Source organism: Phocoena phocoena, chromosome 6 (genome assembly GCF_963924675.1).
Source record: "Phocoena phocoena chromosome 6, mPhoPho1.1, whole genome shotgun sequence".
NCBI lineage: Eukaryota > Metazoa > Chordata > Mammalia > Artiodactyla > Phocoenidae > Phocoena > Phocoena phocoena.
In genome coordinates, this window is record NC_089224.1 from 33,930,781 (window position 1) to 33,948,824 (window position 18,044).

The 18,044-nt window shown below is 39.8% G+C and overlaps 1 protein-coding gene across 3 annotated transcripts in view; it reads left to right on the plus strand.

The window, feature by feature from the left end:
* The window catches only part of FRMD3 (FERM domain containing 3), a 307,607-nt gene that overhangs the window by 272,520 nt on the left and 17,043 nt on the right, over positions 1-18,044 (plus strand). The window contains exon 1 of one of the 3 annotated variants that reach the window (XM_065878626.1): positions 3,712-3,862. The exons of the other annotated variants lie outside the window; for them this stretch is intronic. Coding sequence (XP_065734698.1) covers positions 3,736-3,862 — 127 coding nt within the window. The 5' untranslated portion in view covers positions 3,712-3,735. Of the gene's footprint in view, positions 1-3,711; positions 3,863-18,044 lie in introns of those variants that run through there. 3 annotated transcript variants of the gene reach the window in all.

The window sequence follows — 18,044 nt, forward strand, 5'->3', positions numbered from 1 at the left end:
CTTTCTGTAACTCCTTAGTAAGTTCTGGTTCATCAACCAGGAACCAGCACTATGCAAGGCAGTTGATATACATGATCTCATTTCCTTGTCCTAACATCCAGGGGAGAAGTATTGTCTCCATTTTCAAATGCACCAGGGTTCCAAGTCATCCAGTAGCTCCCAGTCACCCACAGAGCAGAGACAAGCTTGTTCCCTTGCCTCAAATCTGTGTCAGGAAGTTTGTCACAAAAGTAGACATGAAATCCAGGCTCGTGAACTGCTCTCACCGTTGAACTGTCTTCCTCCGTGGTGGCTTCTGCCTGATTTATCAGTGTTTCTGACATCTCACTGTGGAAAATCGATTCCCCTCTTCACTCATATCCGCTGCTTTCTTTAGCCTCTTGTCACGCCCAGACATGCATTCCTGATTCTTCAAACAGACAGACAAATCTAAACAGGAAGGATATTCAAGGGCACCCAAATGTTGTGCTCTTGATATCAGTCTGTGAGCACAGTGCCTCAAACGAAAACAAGCCTCCTGTGCAGTTCCTCCCAGAATCCTTTGGGTTGGCTCCGCATCTCTGCCTTCCTTTGCTTCTTCCTCTTGTAATGTAGCCACACCTTTGGGTAGAGTAGGGCAAGGTAGAGAGAAATATGGGACAATATGGGATGCTGGTCCTTTTAGGTTCCCTCTCTCTAAATAAAAGCTGAAGGTCCCCAGAAGAAAGAGGGTGAAAGAGTCTACTTAAGATCTCTGAAAAGTAGCACAAAGAGTGGGAACAAGCTAAAAAAAGGGAAAAATTTTACATGCACGAAATGCAAAATATTATGACTAGTAGTTAATAAAAGGAAAGAAGGAGACACTTCAAAACTATAGTGAGATTTGAAGCTTGAGAATTAATGGAGAATAACTCTCCTGGTGGAAAAGAACAGAAACAAAGCATGGTGGTGGTTTTGTTTCAGGTTTTTAATTTGCTTTCTTGGGTTTTTTTTTGTTGTTTGTTTTTGTTTTGTTTTGTTTTTTTGGAAGGGCTGTTTGTTTAGAGTGGGCCCTCAGGTTCACATCGTGTTGTCTTTATAATTTATAATGATAAGCACACAGATTCATCTGTATTCCCTCCAAACAGGCAAAGGGAGATTTTCTCAATATCTGAGCCCTGGTCTACTGCTATGCAAATGAGCCCACATTAATCTTTGAAATCTTTTATCTGTGTTACTGCACAGCATTGATTCATCTGGGATGGGGATTTTCTGATTTGTTTTCCAGTATCCTAAAGATTTTCAGTAGTTCTTCAAGAACCACTGTTGGTGGCTAGTGAGGCAAGACCTAGCAAGTACTACCCCAGGGCCCCACTCTGTTTTATATATGGGGATTCTGCTCAGAATTATATCACAAGGGGAATTGCAAAGGCATGAAGATTTTGTGAATTTTTAGGGGTATTTAACTTTCAAGTGTAGGGTTTGGAAATTGACTAATGGCCGTGAGAGTAGGAACTGCCCTACTATACCTGGAACTGACAACCAGTGGGCAGGGCGAGGGAGCCCCCTGGGAGGTCTCTAGCAGTGACCTCAGCCCACAGTGCACAATGGGCTACCACCCTTCTCCCCTTTCAAGATTTATAATCTGGTCCGTAATGTACATTTTTTACATAGTTGAGGTCATACTGCTTATATAAACTGCTTTTTCCATTAATCAATACATTGCAAGCTTTCCCTCACATCATTAAACTCCTAAACATACACTTTAATGGATGTACAATATTCCATCACATGTATTTAATCATTTTCCCACTGGAAATGTAGATTTATTTTTTGCTATAATAAATGATACTCTGATGAAAATCTTTGTCCAAAATTTTTTGTCAACGTTTCTCATTATTTCCTCAGGCTAAATTGCTAAAAGTGGAATTTCTGAGTCAACGAATAGCACTCCTATAAAACTCAATATATTTTTCTAAACTTCTTTCCAGAAACGCTAAATCAATTTATATTCCCACAGTGAAGTATAACAATGCAAAATTTCAGCTAACTGCCCTGCATATTATGGTTTATTTTGTCAGGAGAGGGGATAAAAAAGAGTATTTTTATTAGAAAATTATCTTTTGCCCTCAGTAGCTATTTAAAGTAGAAAAATGCATGCATGAATAATTAAATAACGGGAGGAAAATGTTTTTTCTTCTAAAAATGAGAGTGGGAAAAATATACAGCCAAGAAATAGAACTGAAGGATAGTATGTGGGGCACAGTTGTTAATCAGTTGAAATTTTTTCAAATATAGGAATTTTTCAATGCTCTGAAAACATTGAAAACCTTTTGCTCCCTGAGCACTTACTTACTCTGGGATGCAACATGCCTCAGAGGTACAAGTGCAGGACTTTCAAAAGTCCTGAGAGAGAGAATGTAACATTTAGATCCTGCATTGAAAACACATGTGGTTAGAAGTGGGGGCAGTAACAGCTCTCTTCCTGGGGGACTGTCTTCTTAGTCAACTGATGTTAATTGGATGCTTAGGTTCAAATCATGGCTTTGCCACTTACTAACTCTGTAAATTTGGTCAGGGCAGTTACTTTCTCCAGGATGTTGTTTCCTTCTCTATAAAATGGAGAAAATTTTAGCATCCCTGTGAGAACAGAGATAATGCTGTGAGGAGCTCAGCAATTTGTCCAGAGCTGTGCTAACACGGCAGCCCCTGTGGCTGCTGAGTACTGGCAATGTGGCTGGTCTGAATGGAGACGTGCTGTAAGTCTGCAAATGTACACCAACTTCAAAGACTTAGTACGAAAAAAGTATCTAGACTATTTTGTTATTTTGATATTGTTATATAGTGAATGATACTATTTAGGATATCTTGGCTTCAAATAAAGAGCATTATTGGGGCTTCCCTGGTAGCACCGCAGTTAAGAATCCGCCTGCCAATGCAGGGGACACGGGTTCTAGCCCTGGACTGGGAAGATCCCACATGCCGCCGAGTAGCTAAGCCCGTGCGCCGCAGCTACTGAGCCTGCGCTCTAGAGCCCGTGAGCCACAAATACTGAAGCCCGCGCGCCTAGAGCCCGTGCTCCACAACAAGAGAAGCCACTGCAATGAGAAGCCCGCGCACCGCAACGAAGAGTAGCCCCCGCTTGACGCAGCTAGAGAAAGCCTGCACACAGCAACAAAGACCAAATACAGCCAAAAATAATAAATAAATTAAATAAATAAATTTTAAAAAAATTAAAAGAGCATTATTAAAATTAATTTTAATTTATTCTTTTACTTTTCATATGCTTTCTTCTTTAACGTGGCTTGCGTTGTATTTTTACTGGACAGTGCTGCTCTAGAACTTAATAAAGATTCAAATTATTTTTAAAAGAAATCAAGGGGGGGGTTCTCCATTGCATAGCTGTCCAGTTGTCGTTTTTATCTTTAGGGGGGACATTCAATTCTTAGGACACTGTAGGGCATTTGGCTGGGGTCCTCTGGCCTGGATGGTTTAGGACAGACTGGGGTAGGGAGATGCATATTATTTCATTGTCTGTTAGGGGAGTGAGTGGAGAGTTTAAAAATAGCAGCCCCTCCCTCCTCCGGCCCCGTGCTGATCCCTCCTGAGTTATTTCTGTTGGCTGCATTAGGAGCCTGACATTTGATTCATTCAGTGCGCCCTGCCTCGGTCCTTTAAAACAGAATGGACAGTTAGTGAAAGGTCAAAGCCACTATGGCTGGCGGTAGCTGCCCTGGGCCATGACAGGAGGAGACTGAGGGAATTGAAGAACCAGTAATGGCAAAATGCTTGGTCAAGATCCAGACTCGGAGGGGTCTCCGCCTGCAGTTGGTGAACCACTGCAGCAGCAACGTGTTTGTCCGTCTGCTGAGACACAGTTCCAAGATCACAGCCAGAAACACGGGTACGTGCCCTGGCGCTGGGCTCTCCTCTGCGCCTGCGAAGAGTGCGAAGAGTGCGGGCTTTCCAGCTGCCGGCTCACCGCGGGGGCCGGCGGCTGGGAGAGAAGCCTAGGCGAACCCAGTGTCAAAGGTTTGTGATAAGGATGAGAAAGAGAGGGAGGGAGAAAAGCAGAGAGGCGGGCAGGAAGGAGAGAGTGAGTAAGCGAGCGCTGAGGGAAAATGGGAGGGCTTGAAATGGGGGTCCTGGCCCTCCTATTAAGTGCAATGGTATGAAGTCATCCTAAAGGCTAATAAATTACATGCCAGTTGTAGCCCCGTTAGGAAGGAGGCAGCAGTGGGGTGTCCAATCCAGATGGCCCAGGAATGACTGAAGATCATAGACAGGACAGATTGGATGATCAAAACATGCTCCTCCCTCCTTTTATTGTTCAAAGTTTAAGATCTTCAAGTGTGCTTGCCTGGATGAGGCAAAACTCCCCTTTATCTTCAAAGTAGAACTGTCCTGAAATACAACAGCAGTTAAAGAACTGGGATCAAACTGATGTTCTGCCAATTTCCTTTTCATTGAAAATGTATTTTGTGTGTTATTCTGTGGTCCTTGGGGGAAAATAGGAATTGAAATAGGAATTTTAAAAAATCAGAGCCTACAGCAGGAAAGGAGCTGCTGTTATATATGTATATGTGGTTTTCACCAAAGGATTAAAATTTTTAAAATCCTGGGAAATGTCTGGAATTGGCCATACCACATGCACATGTGTGGAACTGACTTCTAAGTGAATTGAAATGAAATTAATTGTATTTGTATAATGACATAGATAATAGATGATGTGTTCTTATTATAAAAGATTTTTAAAGTACAATTTTATAGAATGTTTTCCTTGACCCTAGGACAGACTGGGGTAGGGAGATGCATATTATTAGCCAGTCTATGCACATTGACGTGTAGAATGGATATAGGATTATTTTTTTACATAAATAGGATTGTTCTATATGTATTATTTTACAATTCATTTTTTTCACTTTATCATATGGCTTGAAGGACTTTCCATATCGATACATATTAATCTGTATCCTTTTAAAAATTGGCTGAATAATATCATGGAGTGTAGAGATGCCATAATTTATTTAATCACCAAATTACTGTTGGAAAACTGATATTTCCTGTTTATTAGCTGTAACAGTGCTGCAATGAATGTGCGTATACAAGTATTTCTCTATGACAGATTCTTAAAAGTTGAAGGATATACACATTTTAAATTTTGATGGAAATGGGCAAATAAATTATCCTCTGAAAGACTAACACTCACTAACAAGGTGAGTAGGAAAATGGCTGCTTCCCCACATAAGCACTAACCCTGATGTGACCAGTTTCTAAGATTGAAAAAAAAAAAAATGAGATTTTATTGTTGTAATTTGCCTTTTCCTTTTTACTAGTGAGGGTGAGCATCTTTTCAAAGGATAATTGTCCACGTGCATTTCTCCTGGGAATTACTTGTTTACTTTGTGATTTTCTGTTTTGTTTTTGTCCTTCCCTTATAGATTGTGGGAATTCTTTTATAATCTGCATATTAATCTTTTGCCTTTTACAAGTATTAACTTTCTTCCTCATAATTTGTTCTTGGCTTTTAACTTATTTTAATGTTAACTTTGTAGCACAGGCACTTTTCATATGCACAGACAGCTTCTGCATGTTCAGACTACTTAATTTTTCTATGTTCTAAGTTTTATTATTTTATGTCAGTTTCCCTCATTCCGAGATCATAAGCATGTTTTCTGTGTTTTCATCCTCATAATTAATGCATTAGCTTGAACTATGTGAAATTGCTGATACTCAACTGCTTTTGACCTACAAAAATGGTGATTTCATGTGGTTTGATCTAATATTTGTGTTTATTTGACCTGTTAACTTCTTTAGAATTTTTATGTGTGTTTGACATGAAGAAGGGATATACTTTTTCCCTCTCCCAGTTGGTTAGTGATTTTTCTCAAAGTTATTTATCATAACCTTTCATTATTTTCAAAGGTATATTTCTGAATTGCATATTTTAGTATTCCTGCTCCATTATTAACCGTAGTATAGTTTTGACATCAGACAGGTCAAGTTCCCCCTCATGGATCTTTTTTTATCCAGAGTTTCTTGATTAATCATGTGCACTTTCTCCATTTGTCGTTTCTGAAAATGTGTTGAGATTTATTTTGAAATTGCAGTGAATTTTAGTTTAATTAGAGGAGATCTAGATCTTCAAAATAACTGACTTCTATTCAGGAACACTGGTATATTCCTTCATTTTTTTCAGATTTTCTTTTAGGTTATTCAGCTCTGTCTTAATGTCGTCCTCACACAAGGTTTGCATATTTCTTATGGATATCCTGGATATTACGTGGCTATTCTAATTTGTGCGTTTAGCTATTTTGAATGGGATTTTCCATTATCATATTTTTTATGGTCTTTGCTTGTGTGTAGTAAATCACCTGTTTTGAATCTGAACACCTTACTGACTTCTGATTAATTCCCCTAGCTTATTAGAATCTTTGCCTTTTCTTGTAGATGATACTATCACCTGGAAATAGTGACAGTTTTGTGCCTTCCTTTCTAATAGTTACACTTCTTATTTGTTGTCTTTATCATATTGCATTACTGAGGTCCACCAGGATGACGCTGAAGTTCAGTGAGGGTTTTGTGTCGTGTTCCTGACTTTGGTGTGATGATTGATTGTGATGACAGAGAGACCCGTGAGATGGTGACAGCTGCATCAGTTAGCATGACATTAGCAGCAAGGAACTCTAACAAACACTGGTTTAAATAATAAAGTGATTTATTATCCAAGACAACACCAAGTCCAGAGTCAGGGATGATTCCAGGATTGAGAAGCCAGGTTCATTTTCTCTCTCCGCGCTGCTCTTCTCAGTTGGCCAGAGCTCCCCCTCAGACCATTTGCCATCAGCATCGTAGGATGGCTGCCAGAATTCCTGGCGTCTCTTTCACATACAATGTCAAGAGAAAGTCTGCATCTGTCCAGTATGTTCTCCTTAGAAGCAAGAAACCTTTGTCAGAATTTCCCCCTCTACCTCTCTCCCCCTGGCGACTCTTCCCTTCGTTTTTCATTTTCAGGGTTGGCTCACATACCCACTTCCAAACCAGAGACCGTACGTTGTGAGATGTACGGATGTACATTGTGAGAATGGAATTACCATCATTGGCTGAGACTAATCATCTGGGAGACGAATGAGTCAACCATGGAAACTGTGTGATAAGCATGTACGTAGGAGAGCCTTCCGAGAGGAGGTGAAAGATGAGGTCTTAAAGAACGGGTAGGAGCCATCTGAGTGCAGAAGGACATTCCAGGGAGAGGCAACAGTCTGTGCAAAGGCACAGAGGCATGATACAGCGTAACACATTTGGGCACCTCTAAATAGATGGGAACGGTGGAAATGTGTGGGGTAGAGGTGTGCATTTTATACTAAGCTGGAGTTTAAATTTTATCCTGAGAGCCATGAAAAACCTTTTAAGAAGAGGATTTGTTACCGACCAGGGTTCATGGCCTTCCCTAGGCAATAGAAATTGACTAGAGGCAAGACAAGAAATTCAGGCAAGGCTTTATTGGGGCCCCTGCTGCGGCAGGGGGGAGCGAGAACAAACAACAGGTTCCCTTGCTTGCTGGCTCCCTGAGGGGGGCAAGCTTGTTCCTTATATGGGGTGAGGGTAGGGGTGTGTCCAGGGGTCAGGCCAGAGGGGTGGCTTAGGTGTTTTGCTCACCCCGCTGGTGGTGGTGTGTGCAGGAGGTATTCTCAGTACCTTGCTTTTGCTCCTGACACCCTGTTTTTGCTCCAGGCTCTTCAAAAGTGGCAGCTGGGTTTTTTGGTCTCTGTATCTTTTGGGTCCAGTATTTGCCCCAACTGCACATGCACACGGTTAGTTTTAGTCCCACACAGTTTCTTTGTATTTTGTTGCTGGAGGAGAGGTGTGTCCAGGTGCGAGCACTGCAGCAAAGGGTCCCAGGTCCCAGCCTGACTCAGATTCATATGACTAATTAGGCATTTAAAGATGATTGTTCTGGCAACAATTCAGAAGGAGCCAGACTGAGGTCAGGGAAACTAGTGAGGAGACCATTGCTGTCATGCAGTTGAGAAGTGGTAAGCATGGAGGGGATGGAGAGGCAGGGACCACTTTGAAAGTGAATATGGTGGCAGAGTTTGTAGAAGCTGGTGACGGATATGGGGTGAGCAGTGAGTGAGAAGTCATGGCCAACCCTTAGATTGCTGGTGTGGATAGAAGGTGATGCCATTTACTATACAGTAACTGGTAGAGGAGGGAAAATCTGGGGTGGGAGAGACAGACTGGGTGTAGGATACGAGCCTGCATCCAGGTGTGTGGTGAGTCTGCAGCTCATTGGACGGTTTTGAGGTGAGATGGGTCAGAGATTCAGTAACATGTGTTTCTCAAACTAAACTAAGTCATGTTCAAACTTCTCTGGTCAAATAAATTTGGGAAATACTGAGTTAAATAAAGCAAAACTGGTTTCTTCTCTTTGGGACCTCTCAGACATTTTAATAGGTAAACAGTAATGTTACTGAGTGTTTACTGTGAGCCAACCACTTCCCACACATTAATTCATGACTCCTCTGTGCACAGTATCCCCATGTGGTATGGCCTGAATTTTTCCATTTTATAGATTTCACTGAATAGAGCGATTAAGTCACTTGTCCAAGGTCACATGACAATACAAGGCCAGGATTCAGACACAGAAAGATAATTTAAGAGCTTGTATTCTTTTTAATTTCAGCTTTATTGAGGTATAATGGACAAATAAAATTGAAAGACATTTAAAGTATATATTGTGGCAATTGGATGTTCGTTGTGAAAGGATTCCCCCTGCTTAACTGATGAGCACATTCATTACCTCACATATTTATCAGTTGTTTTTTTTTCTTTTGGTGAGAACATTTGAGTTCTACTCTCTTGCAAATCTCAGTTGTATAAAACAGTGTTATCAACTATAATGACCGTGTTTTATATTAGAACATCAAACCTTATTCATCTTACAGCTGAAAGTTTGCACCCTTTCCCTGTTTCTCCCACCCCCTAGCCCATGACGACCATTTTTCTACTTTCTGTTTCTATGAATTTGACTTTTCTTTGTTGTTGTGTTTTTTTGTTGTTGTTTATTTTAGATTCCACATATAAGTGGTACCGTGGAGCATTTGTCTTTCTCTGATTTATTTCACCTACATAATGCCCTCAAGGCCCATCCGTGTTGTCACAAATGGCAGGATTTTCTTCTTTCTTGTGGTTGAATAGTATGCCACTGTATACATATACCACATCTTCTAGCTTCTTTATCCATTCATCCATAGATGGCCATTTAGGTTGTTTCCATATCTTGGCTATTGTGAATAATGCTGCAATGACCATGGGAGTGCAGCTATCTCTTCAAGATCCTATTTTCATTTCCTTTGGATATATACTCAGAAGTGGGGATTGTTAGATCATATGGTAGTTCTATTTTTAATTTGGGTTGGACCCTCCATACTGTTTTCCATAGTGGCTGCACCAACAGTACACAGGAGTTCCCTTTTCCCTACATCCTCACCAGCACATGTAATCACTTGTCTTTTTGATGATAGCCATGACTCTTTTTGAAGTATAGTTTTTGTACAATATTATATAAGTTAGGGGTATACAATATAGTGATTCACCATTTTTAAAGGTTATACTCCATTTATAGTTATTATAAAATATATCTGAAGAAAACCATTTTTTGAAAAGTTATGTGCACCCCAGCATTCACTGCAGCACTATTTACAGTAGCCAAGATATGGAAGCAACCTAAGTGTCCATTGACAGACGAATGGATAAAGAAGATGTGGTATATATACACAATGGAACATTACTCAGCTATAAAAAAGAATGAAATAATGCCATTTGCAGCAACATGGCTGGACCAAGAGATTATCATACTAAGTAAGCCAGAGAAAGACAAATATGATATCGCTTATATGTGGAATCTAAAAAAATGATACAAATGAACTTATTTACAAAACAGGAATAGACTCAGATATAGAAATCGAATTTATGGTTACCAGAGGGGAAAGGGGGTGATAAATTAGGAGTTTAGGATTAAAATATACACACCACTATATATAAAATAGATAACCAACAAACACCTACTGTATAGTACAGGAAACTATACTCAGTATCTTATAATAACCTATAATGGAAGAGAATTTTAAAAAGTATATGTGTGTGTGTGTATATATATATATATATATATATATATATCTGAATCACTTTGCTGTACATCTGAAACTAACACAACATTGTAAATCAACTATATTCCAATACATTTTTTTAAAAGAAAAAATAAATATTGGCTATATTCCTGGTGTTGTACAATATATCCTTGTTGCTTATTTTATACCTAATAGTTTATACCTTTCAATCCCCTACTCCTGTATTTCCCCTTCCTCTTCCCTCCCCCAACTGGTAACCAATAGTTTTTTTCTGTGAGTTTGCTTCTTTTTTGTTATATTCGCTAGTTTGTTGTGTTTTTTAGATTCCACATATAAGTGATATTATACAGTATTTGTCTTTCTCTGTCTGACTTATCTCACTTAGCATAATCTCACTTAGCATAATGCCCTCCAAGTCCATCCATGTTGCTGCAATGGCAAAATTTCCTTCTTTATGGATAAGTAGTATTCCACTGTATATATACACAACATCTTCTTTATCCATTCATCTGTTGGTAGACACTTAGGTTGCTTCTGTATCTTGGCAATTGTAAATAATGTTGTTGTGAACATTGGGGTGCATATATCTTTTTAAATTAGTGTTTTTGGTTTTTTTCTGATATATACCCAGGAGTGGAATTGCTGGGTCATATGGTAGTTCTATTTTTAGTTTTTTGATGAATCTCCATATCGTTTTCCACAGTGATAGCCATAATTTTTGATGAGAGCTTGTACTCTTAACCTTAATAGTAATGTCCAAAAGGTGATAGTGTGCACAGTTTCCCAAACTAATTTCAAGGAACAATGGGCAAGGACACAAGTGACCTGCAGAGCTGTGTTGAGTAATGCTGCAGTAGCATGGTGGAGCCATGCATATGGTAGAGACTCTAAGGGGGAGGGCACAGAGTGACAAGAGCAGAGAGCTGAAGCTACCACAAATAGAGGTGAAAAGACTGTGGACAAGACAGAGGTAGCTTAGAATCATGAGATGGAAACCAAGAGAGTGTGAAGTCACAGAGGTAGAGTGGTCAGTAGGAGGACAGAAGAGAGCACACATTGTCTTTAGCAACATGGTGATCATTGGATATCTTGGTGAGAGCCATTTCAGTGGTCTGGAAGGGGCAGTTGACTTCTGCAATATGAGGACAAGGATTGACTGAATTCTCTTGAATTCTAGATATTGAAATCAAAAAAATGGTAAGACAAAGGTTTCAAAATGTTCAGCTACTCTAGAGGCATGACCAGGAGGTTGGTAGATGATGACCACAAGGAGAAGTGAGATTGATGTTCATGGCTAGGAAGAACATTAGGATTTGCTGTGAAGTGTGGTGTGTGTGTGTGTGTGTGTGTGTGTGTGTGTGTCTAACTTTCCATTCGTCTATACTTTCCAGAGTCACTGGGATGACTCTTACGGGTTTTAAATAGAACGAGCAGGCAGCTTCCCAAGGATATTCAGAGGCATCAGGAACATTTCTAGTGTGAGATATTTTGCAGTGTCTATGCCTGAAAGTGGAAACCCTCATCTGAAAAAGTACATGTCATTCTCAGGATCTTTTCTTTAAACCCATGAGACATGAGCTTCTCTTGAAGGATTAGACTTTATCCCCAGCAAAGGGAAGATAAAGGAGTCACACAGGAGTTTAATGGTGTACCATCTTACTACAGTTGGAAGTCCGCATGCTGCTAAATGTGGATAGAAAACATTTGGGGCACTGATAGCTCATGCATAATACAATGAACTTGAAAGCTTATTTCTGACCTAAACCATTAATCCCCACAACAGCAAGTGAATTTTTTTTTTTTTTTTGGCTTCCAGGATACAATCCCAGGAGGTATGACATATAAACACGTAACTAGGTGACCATAAAATCTATTAGGCAAACCTTTTGAGAGTGAAAGGGGCACTTTAATAATGCTGCTAGGAAACAGGCATACCGTGGGACTGTACCAGGCAAATAGGGACAAGTGATCACCTTACATATAATGATACTGCGGTCTCAGCGAATGAAATTGGCCAATAACACAAGACTCTTCCTCTTTAGTTAAGAAGTGAGGGTCTTTCTGGGCCTCTCAGATCCCCTTCTCTTTAGGAAAACATGGTGGTTTGGAACAAGCTTTGGAGTCAGGCAGGCTTGGGTACAAACCCCTGCTCTGTTGTGTCCTGGCGTTATGACCTTGTGCAGGTTACTTAACGTCTCTGAGCCTCAGTTTCCTCATCTCCTCTTATGAATATCACATGATCATGTGCTTAAAATATCTATCCCTGTAAAAATTTATTAAAAATTTTAGTGCTCTTGTCTTTTCCCCTCTCCCACAATGTTTCTCAATAGATACAGGAGAAATAGCTCTGCTTCTTATATGCAGGTGATTGGTGCTTTCAGGGAAAGTATATGTATAGTGTCAAGTGGGACTTTTTTTGAGAGACCTAGACTGGAAGGGATGTGGTCCATTTTTTCAGGTAAAAAGTCTAAGACTCATAGAACTGAAGTGCCATGTCGGAGGACACACAGAGAGTTCTGTGGAACTGAATCTAGGTCCCCAGAATTCCAGGCCACTGTTCTTTCCACTCCATCATATTTCCTAGAAGTGGAGTGATGACTTCTTCCTTCTCTCCCACTCTTCCTTCACTCTTCTTGTCCCTATCCTCAATTCAAGAGTACAGCACACCTCCCAGAGGCAGGATGGCTACACCGATCAACATAAGTAGATCAATCAGAAGTTAGCCCACCTCAGCAAGTACGGCTGGTTAATAGGCAACAAATATGTGAACTCCATAGAGACCTGACAATTTCGTGTATGCTTGAGCAGTGGTTGTCAATCCTTTGATTCAGTGTGCCCTTCGGATTCAGTAACAAAGGTCTTAATGTTCTTTCTACCATCCTGAAATGAAACTCAGAGAAAACACAGTCTACTTACACATAACTTTAAAAGTCAAAATAATGCTCTAAGTGTAATGACGGGAGAACTTAGAAGTAATTCATAATAAAATAGTTAAGTCTTTCCAAAGGTTTTTCTTAAGCATGATTCACCAGGAGGCAGAATGAAGGCATGGGATGCTGGCTCCTCTGTGAATGTAATGGGGGGACATGGGCACCACTCAATAGATGCAAGAACGTGTGCTACTATGTAGGCATCTTGAACACCTTAGCCATTTCGGACAGCAGTGATGTGATATTCTGAACAGGTAAACAGCTCTTGGCAAGATACCTTCAATTTACCCAGTGGTTGTATGCCTGAAAAATTCAAAATATGTTAAAATCATATCTAAATGCTTTAGGTTTAAATGTAAAACACAGGTAGATTCTAGATTCAAATCATTCTAAATAGGTTTCTCACCAACATGGATAATATTTAATAGGACATCTAAAAGTTATGTGGGATGCAAAATAATTCTTTATTTTGTGGGACCATCCTATGCATTTTTTGATGTCTGGCATCCTTGACGCCCTCCCGCTAAATGCTGCTGACCCTGCCAATCATTGTGACCGCCAAAAAAGCCTCTACAATTTTCTAAAATACCCTCCTCCCTGCCAGGTGGTGGTACTGCTTTCTTTGTGTCCCTGCTCTGCAGGTTTAGGGGGCATTCCATAGTTGGGTACCAGCACAGAGTGACTTGGGGTGCCACAGAGGGAACCTGAATGGTGGTGACCAGTGATGCCATTTGCCAAAGCCTGGAATGAGCAGTGCACAACCTGCTTGACTGTACACAGCAGGCACACGGCCTGTCCATCATCAGTGGCCAGTCTTTTCCTTCAGCATCGTTTGATTCTCGCTATTTCACTTCATGAAGTATTTCTTCAAGTTGAATAATGATAATAATGGTATAAAAATAGTTATATTTACTAAAATATAAGTTAACATTATTTCCTATGTGTCAGAAACTTTCAGCTATTATATAATTTTAATTGGGCTGAATAATAATAGAAACTTGAAAGCTATTTCCTTTTCCTTAAGCATTGTCACATCACTTCTAAAAAACGTTTTTAGCCATTGAGCTTTGTGAATACGTTTAGGAGGCTTCTCATGTACTGATGAAGTAAAATAAATTTAATGAAACAGTGTAGATTGTCTCACTAATTTAACATTTCTGGTCTCTTTGGACATTCTTGTCCAGTTCATCAGAAAAGGCATGTAGGAAACTTTAAGCATCTATCACATAAAGAAAATTAAGAAAATATGGATAACCAACTATAATATAATTTCCCTTGTACTCTGTAGTAGTGGACTTGTTAGAAAACTAATCTGTGTTGATAAAATGATATTGCTTGTCAATAGATTGTATGTACATATTGCTTAGAAGTAGGCCAATGTAGCCTAATTTTCTTTGGTAAGATAGTAACATATAATTCCTATAGCTTTTTTTGGATACAGACAGCACTTATGCATCCATAAACAAAAAATAATTTTGTTTAACCCTCACCCCAGGCTTATGAGGTAGGTGTCACTCCTGTGTTGTTGTTAAGCAAGCTGAGCTCCAAGAATATTTTTTTAATTTTTATTTTATATCAGGGTATAGTTGATTTACAATGTTGTGTTAGTTTCAGGTGTATAGCAAAGTGATTCAGTTATACATATATCTATTCTTTTTCAGATTCTTTTCCCTTATAGGTTATTATAGAATATTAAGCAGAGTTTCCTGTGCTGTACAGTAGGTCCTTGTTGTTTATCTATTTTATATATAGTAGTTTGTATCTGCTAATCCCAAACTCCTAATTTATCCCTCCCCCCCTCCTTCCCCCTCTGGTAACCATAAGTTTATTTTTGAAGTCTGTGAGTCTGTTTCTGTTTTGTAAATAAGTTCATTTGTATCATTTTTTTAGATTCCACATATAAGCCATATCATATGATATTTGTCTTTCTCTGTCTCCCTTACCTCACTTAGTAAGATAATCTCTAGGTCCATCCATGTTGCTACAAATGGCGTTATGGCTGAGTAATATTCTTTTACATGGCTGAGTAATATTCCATTGTATATACGTACCGCATCTTCTTTTTTTTTTTTTTTTTTTTTTAAACATCTTTATTGGGGTATAATTGCTTTACAATGGTGTGTTAGTTTCTGCTTTATAACAAAGTGAATCAGCTATACATATACATATGTTCCCATATGTCTTCCCTCTTGCGTCTCCCTCCCTCCCACTCTCCCCATCCCACCCTTCCAGGCTGTCCGCATCTTCTTTATTCATAAATTGGTTGATGGAAGTTATTAAGAACTAAAGTCTCATAAGTGGCAGAACTGGGTTGTCCAGCCTTTGTCTGGTCTACTTTCCACTCTATCCCACTAAAAATTTGAGCCTAGAGATGAGGGGAAAAGTATTATGAAACTCCAGCACATCTAATGCTAGTGGTTAGAAAAACTATGACAGGGAAGAAAGCATTTATTTCCCTGCCTAACTCCTCCTTTCCAGAAACATAAGAGAATACTTCTGTTGTTGAGATCCAAGTACTGGAATACTTGGGCGACTTTGAAACATCAGTAATCTAGCTGATTTTATCTCAGCATTTATCTAGTAGCATTTGTAGACTAGCAGCCTATAGGCCTAAAAATACCCACAGGCTCTTTTTGTATGGACTGCCCAGATTATTTTTTTAATTTGAATTTTAAAGCTTTCAGATGGAGCTCAATATGGTCAGTTTTCCCCGGTCACCACCACTCCCTACTGTCCCATACCTGGCCTGCACTCATTCATATCAGGCACCTGCCTGGCCTGTAGAGGCACTCGCTTTTGTGACCCTGAATTAATGACCATGATTATGTCTCTCCCAGAAGCCACTATTTCACCTTGCTAGTGCTCTATTTTTCCTTCTTAGATCCTGGATTTCTCAGAAGAAAAATAAATTTGGGAAGGGGGATAGGGAGTACTGGGGAGATGGGCTGAAATTTTACATAATGTAGCTGAGAAGGTGACATTTGTTTAACAACCTGCAAAGAGGGGCAGAGTGCTCCAAGCAGAGAGAACAGCAAGAGAGAGCTTAACTGGCATGTTTGAGGGACAGCCAGGCTTCTGTGGCTGGAGTGGCATGAACAAGGGGGAGGGTCCTAGCAGAACAAGGTCAGAGAGGTTAGGAGAGTAGATATCCCTGCAAGGACTTGGTTTATACTCTGAGGAAGATGAAAAACCGCTAGCGGACATTGAGCAGATGAGTGGCATGATCCATGTTATGTTTTCAAAGGATGACTCCAGCTGCCGTGTTGACAACGACCCTTACATAGGCAAGGGCTAGAGCAGGGGGACCAGATGAGATGCTGCTGCAGTAATGTAAGTGAGAAAGACGGAGGCTTAGACCAGGTTGGTAGCGGTGGACACAGTAGGAGGTGGTCCGATTCTGAGTGTGCTTTGAAGGTAGAGACATAGAAGTTGCTGATGGGTCCATAGTGAGAGTGAACAGAGGAAAGTCAAGGTTTTTGGTCTGAGCAACTGGAAGAATGGAGTTGCCGTCAACAAAATACTGCAGTTTGGAAACTTGAGGTTTCCCTTTACCTCTTATTATAGGAGAAGGATATGGAAAACAGAAGGCAGAGGGAGAATAGGTTGCGTATTAGGAAAAGGAGACTTAAGGAGGAAAGGCCATTTACATGAGAAAATGCTGTTAGGTAAGGACAAAGAGCATGGAAGATCTTTGTGACCACAGGACGGTGAAAATAGCCAAAGGGGCTGGGAGTGGTCTTTCCAGAGCAGTTATGCCACTCATAGACAATATGTTGCTTTCACTGCTTTCCCAAAGAGGAGAGTAAAATGACCTTTCTTCTTGGGGATATGGAATACGAGATATGTAAAGATGTAGTGTTCCAGAAAGTCATAACTCTTGTCATCTTTCCTTACACTGTGAACATTTTCTCCCTTCAGGTTTCATGGAGTATTATATGGTGGTAGAAAAATTACAGCTTGCATTTATTTTTTTAAAATTTTTATTGAAGTGAAGTTCATAACATAAAATCAACCATTTTAACATGAAAAATATAGTACCATTTAGTACATTCACGGCTTTGCAACTAACACCTCTCTCTAGTTCCAAAACATTTTCATCACCCTAAGAGGAAACCTGGTACCCGTTAAGCAGACACTCCCCATTCATTTCCTCCCTCAGCCCCTGGCAACCACCAGTATGCTTCCTGTCTCTATGAATTTACCTGTTCTGGATATTTCATATGGAGATAAATGGAATCATATGTTATATAAGCTTCTGTGTCTGTCTACTTTCACTCAGCATGGTTTTGACATTCATCCATGTTGTGTCATGTCTATAATGATTGAATAATATTATTATATGGATAAACCACATTTTATCTAGTCATCCGTTTATGGACGTTTGGGTTGTTTCCAACTTTTTCCTATTGGATTACTGCTGCTTTGAACATTTTTGTACAAGTATTTGTCTGAGTACTTGTTTTTAATTCTTTGGAGTATATACCTTGGAGTAGAAGTGCTGGATCATATGGTAATTCTGTTTGACTTGAGGAACTGCCAACTGTTTTCTGTAGCAGCTGAACCATTTTAAAATCCTATCAGCAATGTTCAAGGGTTCCAATTTCTCCTCACCCTTAACCAACACTTGTTACGTTCAGGTTTTAAAAATTATAGCTGTGGTTTATGTCAAAAAGTGTTTTCCTCTAAGAGTTTTATAGTGTCTGGTCTTACATTTAGGTCTTTAAAACATTTGGAGTTTATTTTTTGTGTATGGTGTTAGGGAGTGTTCTAATTTCATTCTTTTACATGTAGCTGTCCAGTCTTCCCAGCACCACTTATTCAAGAGGCTGTCTTTTCTCTATTGTACGTTCTTGCCTCCTTACGGAATCATAAAAGCAAAAACAAAAACAGAAAACCGTGGTACTGATGAACCTGGTTGCAGGGCAGGAATAAAGAGGTAGACATAGAGAATGGACTTGAGGACATGGGGTGGGAGGGCGAAGCTGGGGCGAAGTGAGAGTGGCATGGACATATATACGCTACC